The sequence below is a fragment of the Chiloscyllium punctatum genome, chromosome 38 (assembly GCF_047496795.1).
Source record: "Chiloscyllium punctatum isolate Juve2018m chromosome 38, sChiPun1.3, whole genome shotgun sequence".
Taxonomy (NCBI): Eukaryota; Metazoa; Chordata; class Chondrichthyes; order Orectolobiformes; family Hemiscylliidae; genus Chiloscyllium; species Chiloscyllium punctatum.
This window is the reverse complement of record NC_092776.1, coordinates 33772252-33786915: the sequence shown is the minus strand read 5'-3', so window position 1 is coordinate 33786915 and position 14664 is coordinate 33772252. Positions and strand designations below refer to the sequence as shown.

At 39.4% G+C, this 14664-nt stretch overlaps 1 protein-coding gene across 5 annotated transcripts in view; it reads right to left on the bottom strand.

Moving 5' to 3' along the window:
* The window catches only part of dock1 (dedicator of cytokinesis 1), a 577688-nt gene that overhangs the window by 421695 nt on the left and 141329 nt on the right, over window positions 1-14664 (bottom strand). For all 5 annotated transcript variants that reach the window (XM_072557590.1, XM_072557591.1, XM_072557588.1 and 2 more), the window contains exon 20: window positions 1042-1131. In XM_072557590.1, coding sequence (XP_072413691.1) covers window positions 1042-1131 — 90 coding nt within the window. The remainder of the gene's footprint in view (window positions 1-1041; window positions 1132-14664) is intronic.

The following is a 14664-nucleotide window of genomic DNA, read 5'->3' as shown; positions in this document are numbered from 1 at the left end:
CCAAAATGCATCAAGTAGAAAGTACAGAACTGATGGCAGAAGTCAGTGGAGTGGCCTTAGGTCTGTTGTGGAGCCAGCACAGGCACAACACGTTTAACAGCCTATTTCAGTGCTGTATTTCCATTGTATCAGCACAACTGCTACATATGTCATATATATTATTTCATGACATACCTTGATTTACTATTGATTTGCTCCCCTGGACATCAGGGGAGCAAATAGTTATATTTGTATGCAAGCTCTGGACAGAATAACATCACGTCAACATTCAACATGCAGATTTAAGAATGAATAATTATTTATTTGGCTAAGATTCTGAAGAACAGCCAATGAAACTGTACCATGGCAGTATCTATCTATGGTCATTGTTAAAAAACTGATTTAAAGCAAGTTATTAAATAAACCTCAAATATTTATTTCAACTGAGTAACCCCCATCATATAAGAACAAGGTTATAACAAAGCTCACAACATAAATAATAAAAATATAAAATGCTATACAGAAATCTCTGCTTTAAATTAATTCTGAAAGTATCTCAAACAAAAATTTCTAAATTGATTCAAATGAGACATGTCATCTTTAAAATTAAAGATTTACAAATCTTCTGTGATGCAACCAATTTTGTTGTACCATTTAATCATGATAAGCACAAGCAGGAGAATTAAATTTAAACTGTATACTGTATCATCAAAAGCACCAATGAAGTGGGCATCAAATAAGTTCCATTCAAAAAAACATTGATACTTAAACTAGCAGTTTAGGATATAATAAAAGCATAATCTGTTTAGTGCTGCGCTCAAAGCCATAAGTCAGAACAATTCTCAACATTTACCACCATCAATAAAATGGGCATTTACTACTCTACAAAAGAAAAAGAATGGCTAACAACTGAATTTATAGCCAAGTATACCTTTATCAATTACTAAGAATATTTTTCAAAGATTCATGGTTAAAACATAAATCAATTCATAATCAGAACTTATGATTTGTTTAACAGGATCCAACTTATAAGGAAATAATAACTTGAAAAATGAAACTTACCAAAGAATCAAATACTAAGGTGTCAAAAGTGTCACTGTCAGAATTCTCCATCATGATGTTAAAAAGTGCATCAAGTGTATCTTGCAAAAACTGAAAGAAAGGGGTTTAGATTAGAACAAATACTCAAATATGCAATATTAAAGGCTTATTGCTTACATTTTCTTTTATGTTCCAACAATGCCAGTATTAGTTCCACTATCTGTAAGAATAATAGGGTAGTTATGGTAGGGGATTTTAACTTTCCAAACATCAACTGGGACTGCCATAGTGTTAAAGGTTTAGATGGAGAGGAATTTCTTAAGTGAATTTTGTGATTTTGTATGTGAATGTACATACCAGACAAGGTGCAAAACTTGACCTACTCTTGAGAAATAAGGCAGGGCAGGTGACTGAGGTGTCAGTAGGGGAGCACTTTGAGGCCAGTGACCATAATTCTATACGTTTTAAAATAGTGATGGAAAAGGATAGACCAGATCTAAAAGCTGAAGTTCTAAATTGGAGAAAGGCCAATTTTGACAGTATTAGGCAAGAACTTTCAAAAGCTGATTGGAGGCAGGTGTTTGCAGGTTAAGGGACGGCTGGAAAATAGGACGCCTTCAGAAATGAGATAACAAGAATCCAGAGAAAGTATATTCCTGTCAGGGTGAAAGGGAAGGCTGGTAGGAATAGGGAATACTGGATGACTAAAGAAATTGAGGGTTTGGTTAAGAAAAAGAAGGAAGTATATGTCAGGTATAGACAGGATAGATTGAGTGAATCCTTAGAAGAGTATAAAGGAAGTAGAAGTATACTTAAGAGGGAAATCAGGAGGGCAAAATGGGGACATGAGACAGGCTTGGAAAACAGAATTCAGGAGAATCCAAAGGGTTTTTACAAATATATTAAGGACAAAGGGTAACTAGGGAGAGAATAGGGCCACTTAAAGATCAGCAAGGCGGTCTTTGTGTGGAGCCACAGAAAATGGGGGAGATACTAAATGAATATTTTGCATCAGTATTTACTGTGGAATAGGATATGGAAGATACAGACTGTAGGGAAATAGATGGTGACATCTTGGAAAATGTCCAGATTACAGAGGAGGAAGTGCTGGATGTCTTGAAACAGTTAAAAGGTGGATAAATCCCCAGGACCAGATCAGGTGCACCTGAGAACTCTGTGGGAAGCCAGAGAAGTGATTGCTGGGCCACTTGCTGAGATATTTGTATCATCAATAGTCACAGGTGAGGTGCCGGAAGACTGAGGGTTGGCAAACGTGGTGCCACTGTTTAAGAAGGATGGTAAAGACAAGCCAGGGAACTATAGACCGGTGAGCCTGACCTCAGTGGTGGGCAAATTGTTGGAGGGAATCCTGAGGGACAGGATGCACATGTATTTGGAAAGACAAGGTCTAATTCGGGATAGTCAACATGGCTTTGTGCATGGGAAATCATGTCTCACAAACTTGATTGAGTTTTTTGAAGAAGTAACAAAGAAGATTGATGAGGGCAGAGCAGTAGATGTGATCTATATGGACTTCAGTAAGGTGTTCGACAAGGTTCCCCACGGGAGACTGATTAGCAAGGTTAGATCTCACAGAATACAGGGAGAACTAGCCATTTGGATACAGAACTGGCTCAAAGGTAGAAGACAGTGGATGGTTGTTTTTCAGACTGGAGGCCTGTGACCAGTGGAGTGCCACAAGGATCGGTGCTGGGTCCTCTACTTTTTGACATTTACATAAATGATTTGGATACGAGCATAAGGGGTACAGTTAGTAAGTTTGCAGATGACACCAAAATTGGAGGTGTAGTGGACAGCAAAGAGGGTTACCTCCGAGTACAACAGGATCTGGACCAGATGGGCCATTCGGCTGAGAAGTGGCAGATGGATGATAAATGACAGGTGCTGCATTTTGGGAAAGCAACTCTTAGCAGGACTTATACACTTAATGGAAAGGTCCTAGGGAGTGTTGCTGAACAAAGAAACCTTGGAGTGCAGGTTCATAGCTCCTTGAAAGTGGAGTCTCAGGTAGATAGGATAGTGAAGAAAGCGTTTGGTATGCTTTCCTTTATTGGTCAGAGTATTGAGTACAGGGGTTGGGAGGTCATGTTGCGGCTGTACAGGACATTGGTCAGGCCACTGTTGGAATATTGCCTGCAATTCTGGTCTCCTTCCTATCTGAAAGATGTTGTGAAACTTGAAAAGGTTCAGAAAAGATTTACAAGGATGTTGCCAGGGCTGGAGGATTTGAGCTACAGGGAGAGACTGGACAGGCTGGGGCTGTTTTCCCTGAAGCGTCGGAGGCTGAGGGGTGATCTTATCGAGGTTTACAAAATTATGAGGGGCATGGGCAATAAACAAAGTCTTTTCCCTGGGGTTGGGGAGTCCAGAACTAGACGGCATAGGTTTAGGGTGAGAGGGGAAAGATATAAAAGAGACCTAAGTTCACGCAGAGGGTGGCATGTGTATGGAATGAGCTGCCAGCGGATGTGGTAGAGGCTGGTACAACTGCAACATTTAAGAGGCATTTGGATGGGTATATGAATAGGAAGGGTTTGGAGGGATATGGGCCGGGTGCTGGCAGGTAGGACTAGATTGGGATGGGATATCTGGTTGACATGGACAGGTTGGACCGAAGGGTCTGTTTCCATGCTGTAAATCTCTATGACTCTATATCCTTGTTTTACATACAACAGAGAGGTGAATTTAATTAATCTAATAATGTCTGTAACAGGGTTTTTGTCTTACATTTTTTTCCCTTTTAAAATAGCTATAACACCTACTTTATTGCCCTGTTCTTGTATTCTTGAACATTTTTCTTCAAACTACCCCTCTTAAAATGTCACAATTGACTTGGCTTCAACAACCATTTAAGACAATTTTCAAAAGACTAGTTACCTTTTATAGCTTTTCAATTTGGCATTATCCTTTGGATCTAGGTCTCGGTACCAGATAATGTACAAAGTTGCATCTCATGATACTATTGCATGCTCCATAACATCACTAGCAACTATAATCAAATGAGTCCATGTTTTATGAGACATAGGAAAATTATACAATATCAGCGGAATATACTATTCTGCCACTGAAGTGTGTAGAGTCTCGCTCTTTAAAACATCAAGAACAATTTTATTTTTCATTCTTAAATACGTGAACTAATTACATCAGGCTACAAAGATCTTAAGACCAAACCATATTTGATCTGCTCCAAACTGATGCCCTCCAGTTGGTGCCTGATACCCAAGTATCAGTGGGCTGCCTAAACCAAATGATTTAGGTTGAATACTAGCTGCTGTTCCATATGATTAATATTTTATCCCACATTTCCAGTTCCTATACAAAAATAATCAAGTTATCAATTCCTTGACATGGAAGCACAGCAGAGGGAAGAAATAACTGCCTTCTGGAATGGAGTGTCCGAAGTGGAAGACCCTGAAGCTGGAAAACTTTCAAAGACTGTCACATAATGGGCAAAAGGATGCTAAGGTGAATTTGGGGGCCTGGTTCACAGTGAGAGATGTGGAATCCTCAGACTATATAAGAATAACAACACAATGTAGAGTGCTCCTGAGAAAAAAACAAAGCGACAGGAATTGTCTTGGTCATAGTGAAGACAGCATTGGAATTGCAGGGAGGGAGTGTGTAGGTATGTAAATGCACAGAGAAGCAGCCTGAAATAAATTGCCACAAGAAGCTACAGTAACCCATTGACACTTTTTATGGGGCAGGACTAACAAGGGATATCAGAATTTGGAAACTTGTCTTACTTATAGTAATTCTGCTTCATAAATATTACAATTGGAACAATCCCCAACATTTTGAACAAGGCTATTATTAAAAATACCTACAATGGTAGTTTTTAAAAATTTATTCATGGGAGGTCAGTATTGTTGGCTCGGCACCTCCTCCACACCCGCCCACCCCCACCCCCCTTTGCAAACTGGCCCCCAAGTCTGCATTTGGTCTTCCCAATACAGAGGAGACTATATCAGGAGCAACATATATAATAGATGAGGTTAGATGACATGCAGGTGAATCTCTGTCGGATCTGGAAGGACTGTTTAGGGCCATGAATGGAGGTGAGAGGGCAGGTACAGGAATAGGTGTTGCACCTCTTGTCGTTGCAGGGAAAAGTACTGGGTGTGGAGGAGAAGGTGGTGAGGAGCGTAGAGTTGATTAGGGTGTCGTGCAGTGAGCAGTCCTTGAGGAAAGCCAATGGAGTAGAGAAGGAAATATTTTACTGGTGGTGGGGTCTGATTGTAGCTGGCAGGATGATGCATTAGATTTGGAGGTTGGTGGGATGGTATGTGAGCATTAAGGGGACTCTATCCTTACCATTGTTTTGGGGTGGGTGGAGGGGGGGGGGGGCGGGGAAGAGAGAATGGCTCAAGGGTAGGAAACAAGTGGGTACAAAGGTTCTTTTGCAGATTGACAACCTGTGACCAGTAGGGTTCCACGGGGATCAGTGCTGGAACAGCAATGGTTTACAATACAGGTTAATGACTTGGAGAATGGATGTGAATATGCTGTAGCCTAATTTGCATAAGACACAAAAACAGATAGAAAGGCAGGTTACGAAAGGAATCCAAACAGTTTATAGAGAGTTATTGATCAGTTAAATAAGTAGGCAAAAAGTTGGCAAATGAATGTGATGAAAATGTACAGTTGTTTACTTTGAAAGGGAGAACAGAAAAACTGCAGCAAGTTGCAACACAAAGGGACATAAGTACTCCCAAGTACACCTATGTGAGACACAAAATGAACACATAGGTAATCAAGAAGGCTAATGGAATGTTGTTCCTTATTTCAAGAGGAAAGTGAGGACTGCAGATGCTGGAGTATCAGAGCTGAAAATGTGTTGCTGGAAAAGCGCAGCAGATCAGGCAGCATCCGAGGAACAGGAGAATCGACGTTTCGGGCATCAGCCCTTCTTCAGGAATCCTGAAGAAGGGCTGATGCCCGAAACGTCGATTTTCCTGTTCCTTGGATGCTGCCTGACCTGCTGCACTTTTCCAGCAACACATTTTCAGCCCTTATTTCAAGGGGGTGAAGTATAAGAATGAGAGTAGGCAAGTCTTACTGCAACTGTACAAGATGCTGCTGAAACCACATCTGGAGTACTGTGAACAATTTGGTCCCCTTATTTAAAGGAAGATATAATTTCATGAGAGGCAGTTCAAAGATGTCCCCCAGTATGGAGAGTTTGTCTTATGAGCAAAGATGAAACAGGTTGGGACTCTAATTATCGGAGTTTAGAAGAATGAGAGGGGATTTCATTAAAATATATGAGATTCGTTCTCGTTGAAATATATGGGGCTTGACAGGGCAAATGCTGAGAGGATGTTTTCCCTCACAGGAGGTTCTAGGACAAAAGGGCATAGTCTCAACATAAAGGGTATCAAGACTGAGATGAGGAGAAATCTCTTCTGAAAGGGGTTGAGCATCTTTGGAACTCCTTGCCACAGACAGCTCTTGGGGCAGATCCTTGTATATCTTTAAGGCTAGGATAGGTAGATTCATGATCAGTAGGGGAATGGACAAGAAAGGGGACGTGAGGAGCTTTGAATCAGCCATCATCCTATTGAAGATGCTGCAGGTTCGAGGCACTGAATGGCCTACCCTTGTTCCTGTTACTTACGGTCTTATGGACTCTTCTTCAGAACTACTGCTCTTCTGAAGATAAGCCCTACCAGACTCGAAACATTAACACTGTTTCATTGTTTTTGTGATGCTGTCACAGCTGAGCTTATCCAGTATTCCATGTTGGTTTCAGATTTCCAGCATCTGCAGTGTGTTGTCTTAATAAAAATCCAGTGTGCCATACAAATAAACTTTGCTTTTGAATTCTATCCACTGTTATGTGAAACCTTTACTTCATTTAAGGCCTTGCCGCTGAGTTATGATACATCCCATTCTGGGCCCCATACTATAGATAGGATAACAAAAACCATGGAAATAACAGAGAAGGTTATTTTGGCACATGGAGAATGTCCTTTGATTGTGTTATGAACCTAGAAAAGTTAGAATTGTTCTCCTGCAAACAGAGGTGGTTCGGGAGACCTTTGGAAAGGAATACAGGAACAAAGAAGCAGGACTAAATTATTTAGCTCCTCGTGCCTGATTTGGACTTCCACTAGAACATGATTTAGCATCAATCTTATTGCCATTTCATAGAAATGTTCATAATAGTTTTAATAGAATAGACAGGGAGAAATTGTTATTACTGCCAGGAGGATTGCTAATCATATAAGGCAGATTTAAAATATACAATTATGTATGTGGAAATAAGCAAACACTATGACTGAAATGAAGAGCATAACATGTCCTTTATAGCACATTTTGATTTGGTAAATTATTTAACATTAATAAAAACTGAGCTAAGAATAGCCACTTAAGAACCATACTGTTATTAAGCAATTATAGTAAAAGTAATAGGTAGCTCAAAAAATATTGATACCTGCAGGGATTTAAGGTCGCTTTGTTCCTCAGTACTCCCTAGGGACCTACAATTTATTTCGTATATCCCTCCCAAAATGCATCACCTTGCATTTCTCAGGATTAAATTCCACCTGTCCTTGCTCTGCCCAATTTACCAGCTGATCAATATTAGGCTGTAACCTGAGACTATTCTCCTCACTACAAACAACAGCACAATTTTCGTGTCATTTTCTAACTTCCTAATTACACCTTCTACATTTATAGCCAAGTAACTTATGCACACATACACAGCAAAGGTCCCAGCACCAACCCTGTGGTACACGATGAGTCACAGGCTTCAAATTACAAAGCAGCTGTCCAATATCACCCTTTGCCTCCAATTTGCAACTAATTTTGCATCCAGTTTACCAAATTGCCTTCAATCTGATGGGTTCTTACTTTTTGGACCAGCCTTCTACGGGGGACTTTATCAAAGATCTTACTCAAGCCCAAATAAACCACATCAATTGAACTACCTTTAACAATATATTCAGCCACATTTTCAGAAAGCTCACTTAAATCAGTCACACAGGATCTCCCTCTCTCAAATCTGGCTGACAACCCCTGACAATTCCTGTGATGTGTTCATTAGTTCTGTCCCTCAGAACTACTTCCAATAATTTCCCGACTACTGATGTCAGACTAACTGGTCTATGATTATCTGGCCTATCCCTACCACTCTCCTTGAACAAAGGAAATACATTAGCTACCTTCCATCATCTGGCAGTTCACCCGTGGCCAGTAAAGAATTAATTATCTCCATCAGGCCGCCAGCAATCTCACCCTCTGCCTCCCATAACAGGCTTGGATTCATCACATCAAGCCCTGGCGATCTGTGCACCTTTGTGCCTGCCGAAACATCTAGTATCTCCTGCTTATTAATGTTAACATGTTCTAGAATCTCACCATCCCAAAATGAATCTCAGGCTACAATGCCTTTCTCTTCTGTGAATAAGTCCTCACCCATATCCACTGACTCAGCACACAGGTTGCCCCTTTGACCTCTAATCATCTCCACTCTTAACATATTCATAACATGCCTTGGGGTTTTCCTTGATTCTCTCTGCCAAAGATTTTTCATGGCCCCTCTTGACACTACAAATTTCTTCTTTTAAGCACCCCACTCGCATGGTGGCTCAGTGGTCAGCAATGCTGCCTCATGGCTCGATTCCACCCTCAGGTGACTGTCTGTGTGGAGTTTGCACATTCTCCCAGAGTCTGCAAGAGTGCTCCAGTTTCCCCTCTTGGTCCAAAAATGTGCAGGTTAAGTGGATTAACCATGGGAGATGCAGGGTTACAGTGGTAAGTTAGAGAAGTGGGTCTAGGTGGGATGCTCTATGGAGGGTTGATGTGAACTCAATCAACTGAATGGTCTGCTTCTGTGATGTAGGGATTCTATGATCTTCAATGATCTGCAACACACTAGATTCTTGAAGGGTATCCCCGGTTTTTAATACATTGCATCTGACATATACTTCCTTCTTTTTCTTTATAAAAATCTTAATATCTCTTGACATCCAAGATTCTCTGAACTTAGTACCCTTGGCCTTCCATTCTTAAGAGGAACCTGCTGGCCTTGAATTACCAATTTTAAAAGACTCCCACTTTCTAAAAGTAGACTTTGTTCCAGGAGCCACTTCTAATCTAGGTTTGCCAAATCCTGACTAATGATATTGAAATTGACCAACTTCCACATGATCCTTATCCCTTTTCATAATGACTTGGAAATTTAAGAGTTATGGTCACTACCCCCAAAATGTTCACCCATAACCTGTATACCCCTTGACCGGTTTCATTCCCTAGGATTAGGTCGCGCATTGACCCATCTCTAGTCGGACTGTCTACATACTGGTACCAAATGCTCCCTTGGATACACTGAAAAGATTCTACCCCATCTAATTCTTTCATATTAAGGTGATCCTAGTTAATATCCATAAAGTTGAAATCCTCTACAACTATAACCCCTGTTTCTCTCACACCTTTCCTACATTACTTGCCAACATATCCACTCCTCTACCTCCCTCTAACTGTTGGGAGGCCCACTGTATTATACCAGTAAAGTAATTGCCCCTAATTTCTAAGCTCTACCCAGATAGCCTTATTTGCAAACCGATCTAGAATATATCCTCCTTCATTGTTGCAGTGATGATTTTCTTTATCAATAATGCAATGCCCCATCTGTCTTACAACTTCCACATAATACCTGAAATATTCATCGCCTGCAATTTTGAGCTGCCAGTCCTGTCCTTCTATCAACCATGTCTCAGTGATTGCAACAAAATCATATGACAATAATCAAAGTTCCAAGTTCACCCATCTGGCCAGTCAGGTTCCTTGCATTGAAATAGATAAAATTTAGCTTTTTAGACCTGCCATGCCTTCTCCACCGACTGGACTGTTATAGCATTCCTTCCAATCAGATTGTTGTAATCTCTGTTACATATGGCAAAGTACAAACAGCTTAAGCTAATTTTCTTTGGTGGCTTGAATAGGCCACCTCTGCTCCTGTGTTCATATGCTTTGAAGAAGTCGATAAAGGCAATATGCAGTGGCATTCTTTCTGCACTTGCTCAACTGTGAAAATCATGACAGTTGGAGATCTTCCATTTCTGAAATTGCATTGGTGTTCAGGATAGTCAGGAAATACCTTCTACAATTAATAACAGTGTATCAAGCAAGAGGACTTAATGGACTTAGTCTGAAGGATAAAGCTATTAGGCAGCACACCAATACATACTGCTTACAATTTTGCCATAAAATCCAGACGTCCCCTGACATAGGGACGGTTAGGGGTTTTTATAATATTATCAAAAAAACAACAGATTCATCAGCAAAGCAAACTGTAAACATTGAAAACAAAGGCACAGGAGATTCCAATAGAGGGACGGCATGGTGGCTCAGTAGTTAGGACCCAGGTTCAATTCCAGACTTCAGTGACTGTCTGTGTGGAGTTTGCATATTCTCCCTGTGTCTGCATGGGTTTCCTCCAACAGTCCAAAGATGTGCAAGTTAAGTGAATTGGTCAAGCTAAATTGCACATAATATTCAGGGATGTGTAGTTTACATGCATGAATCAGAAGAAAGAAAGAGCAATAGGGTAGAGGAATGGGTTTGGGTGGGATATTCTGGAGGGTCAATTTGGACTTGTTGAACCAAATGGCATGTTTCCACACTGTAGAGATTTTATGATTCTATGAACAGATGAGCAAGATGAGTGCAATTCTGTTTTCTTCACCAGTGAAAACACCACAAAGGGGGGTGCGTCTAAACTTCACAAAGTCTAAACACCACAAAAAGCCTGCTTATCCACAAATACAGGAAACTGATGAAACTCCAACTGAGAATGCTATACCATATGAATTTATCAGTCACCAGAATCTAGCACCCCTGCAGTTATCTCCCATAATATTATGAGTAAATTTTCTACTAGATCATTCCTATTTCATTACAAGCTATTGATAAAGTTATAGCATCTTAAAATTTAGTAGTGGGGGGTATAAGGTCAAAAGCCAGGAGATCATGTTAAACTTGAATGAAATGTGAATTTGGCATATAGTCTGGGGAAAAAAAAATCACAGATGAGGAACGTCAGTTGTGTAAATAGATTGGAGAAGTTGGAACAAATTTCCTTGTAAAAGAAAACAGAGATTTGATAGAGATATTCAAGGTCACAAGGGGTGTTGACAGAATAGATAGGGAAATCATGTCCCCACTGGTATAAAGATAAAAAACAAGTGGGCATGGATTTGCAGTAATTATCAAAAGAACCACTGGAGACATGAAAGCTGTTCCTGAAGTGGGTTAAGTGTGGAATATGCTGCCTGAGAACGTGGAGGAGACAGATTCAATGGAGGTGGTTAAGAAGAAATTGGATTATTTGGAGAAACTGGGGAGATGGCAGCAGACGAATCGCTCATTTGAAGAGCTGATATAGACACGTCAGACCAAGTGCCCTCTTTCTATGCTGTAACAGTTCTGAGAAGACTAAGTTCCCCAAAATCTAAACAAAAGTGTTTATTTATCAATTTGTGGATAGTTGTGCTGTAAAAGGTCCAATAATTGCAAGATGAAAGGAAGGTGTGATCAAATTAGCCATTCTAACTTGATACAAAGGTGATGAATTTCAATTTGCATGGGCAAAGAGCACAGAAAGCCATTTTGTGATGGCATGACTGATTTCCTACAAATTCCCTGATTTTCTACAAATTCATGAACATCTTGGACACACGGCAGTATGTTTGGTGGGTCTGCAGCAAAAGAGGCAAACAGCTGGAAATGGAGAAGCTACTCTATCAAAGCAGACAAAATGAAGTTTTATTTTTCACCATATAGAATGTAAGTGGGACACTGTGCTTAGATTGTAAAATCAAGTTCAGGAGAGGCAGTAGTAAGCACTGCTGCCTCACAGCACCAGGAACCCAGGTTCAATTCCAGTCTTGGGTGACTGTGCAGAGTTTATGTATTCACCCAGTGTTTGTGTGGGTTTCCACTGGATGCTCCATTTTCCTCCAACAGTCCAAAGATGCGCAAGTCAGATGGATAGGTAATACTAGATTGTCTGTAGTGTTTAGGGATGTGCAGGCGAGATAGAATAACCATGGTAAATGCAGGGTTACGGGGTAGGGTGAGGTAGCTGGATGGGATGTTCTTTTGGAGTGTCAATGGGTCAAATAGCCTCTTTCGACACTGTAGTGATTGTATCATTCTAAAGCAGGTCAGACTATCTACCTAGTTTGGGTTTGAGGGAAAACAAAATCACATTGTAACCCCACACTGTCAGTCCCTCCTGGATAGAGTTATCTGACAGGAAAGTCAGAAGGATACAGACCATTGTGAGCTGCAACAATTTTAGACTGATTCCCACAGGATGAAGTGTCCACTTAAGGGGCAATGTAATGTATAATAATAAATTTATCAGTCATGTGAAAAGCAAATTCAGAAATCTCTTTATGGTGGCTAAAGATATAAATCACCTAAAAAAAATAGTATTTGCCCAATAGCCCTTAATTTGTTACAGTAAATTTTTTTAAATGTGAAATCAAGACATAATTTTGTCAGTTACTAATTTGAAACTGGCTTCTCTTTAAAAATTATCAGATTCTGTAGAAATCATAACACATAAAAGAGTTATGAGAGCAATGCTATGCTATGGAAACAGTAAGGACTGTAGATGCTAGAAGCCAGAGTCAATATACGTGAAGCTGGAAAAGCACAGCCAGTCAGACAACAGGACTGCCAAATGATTTCGGCCTGAAACGTTCACTTTCATACTCCTCAGACCCTATCTGACCTGCTGTGCTTTTCCAGCTTCACATTTGTTGATAATGCTTTACCTTTGACAATTATATGACAATGTTGACATATAAAGACCTGTTTGCTCAAGCAGACTATCCTTAATTCAAGTTGGGGAGGCACAGAAATAAATGGATCATCATTTGGACTTCAGCATGCCCTTAGTTGAGGCACTTGGCAATAAAGCAGCATAAAATGATCGACTTTAAGTTTTGTAGTCACATTAGTTCTTCTCTACAAACCCAAAAAGTGCTACAAAAAATGTGGAAACATTAGTTATGTACAGATTTAAGAATCAAAAACTCTGTTCTTAATAACTCCAGAAAAAAGTCCCCCTGACACAAAACAAGATCTTGGCCATTCCATATGCAATTAGGCATAAACCATATATAAATAGCATACAGTTCTCGAGATTTCTAATGGAATAATTATTGAATTAGTTTACAGGGATAGTATGTAGAAAATCCATTGATCCATCTTCATTGCCAGAAAGTCTAGCACTATTTTAATCCTGGAAATTTTCAATTCAACGTACATAGAAACTTAATGAAGAAATACAGCATGAGATCATCCATTGTCAATGTATAATCTTAGAAACTCCAGTCCGCAGCCAAAAAAAAAATCAATTGCACATTTGCCAACTTTTAAAGATCATTTTTTGCACAACATCCATACTGAGGAAATTCTGGTAAAAATATCAGGAGTATAATTATGCAGTCAGCAGCAAAGCAACAGTGCAGCCTTCTGGGAGGCAGCTTACTACTTGGCTGCCTCCACATCTGCCATCCAATTAATAATTGGGAGAAGGATAGGAAGCCTTCAGCTAAAGAATCTAGGACTAATTTAAATCAGGAGTATTGCCTTGATAACTTTTGTCCATGAGTTCAAGCCACTCAATCCCACAAATGCTTAGTCTTGAGCTCGTATGATTCACATATCCATCCAAAGCAGAAAAAACCTACCTGAGAATGTTACCTTCCTCTCAATAACCAGTCTAACTTTAATAAGTTAAGGTGTAGCTATGCTGTAAATATCTCAGATATTTTAAGATTCCAAGATTTCTCCCTCTAGAATTTCTCCCTTCACCATTAATGATTGCATATGGAGAGTAGGGCTAATTTCAGTTGTCACAGAAAAACAAATAAATAAGACCACTTACTAACATTACAATTTTATTAATAGAAATTAACAAGCTATACTTGATAAATGATTACATATACTGTTGTGCTAAAATCTATCAAAAGTTGTAAAACTAAATCTATTAGAATCCAATTTCATGCTATTTCTAACTATTCAAGATCTAAAAATATCTAGGAATACCTAAAAATAGTTAAGAATAGAATATCCATCAACATTTAAAGCTATACCTTAAAGCATTGAGTAAGGTATCTTCTCTTGGTGTGAGAAAAATTTTTTTTGGAAAGTATTATTTGAGAGTTCCAAATACTCCTGAAACTTCAGTGAAGGAGTTTTATTTTTACATAGTTTGGATCCCTCATGCTTTGTAAATGTGTGTTAAGTGTTATGACACAAAGATACACAGCAAATCACAAGTTTCCCCATACCTGTGTTTGCTTCATAGAAAAATTAAAACATGCAAATGATCCTCAAAATTGACCCCAATGTTTCTAACCAACTTTTTGAATAACCATTACCAGACTCAAAATAATCAATATCAGACAAATAGTTGTATAACTTTTATTAATAATCCAGTAGCTTTAGGAGAGCATAGTTAATCAACAAGGTAATTTATGTCTATGATTTAAGCCCTATCTTCTTTTGGTTCTAGGCCCCACTCTCACAAAGACAGACTAAAAAACAGACAGACAAGTTAAAGGATAAATCAAAAGGAAAAGAAAAATGGAGATGTAACAG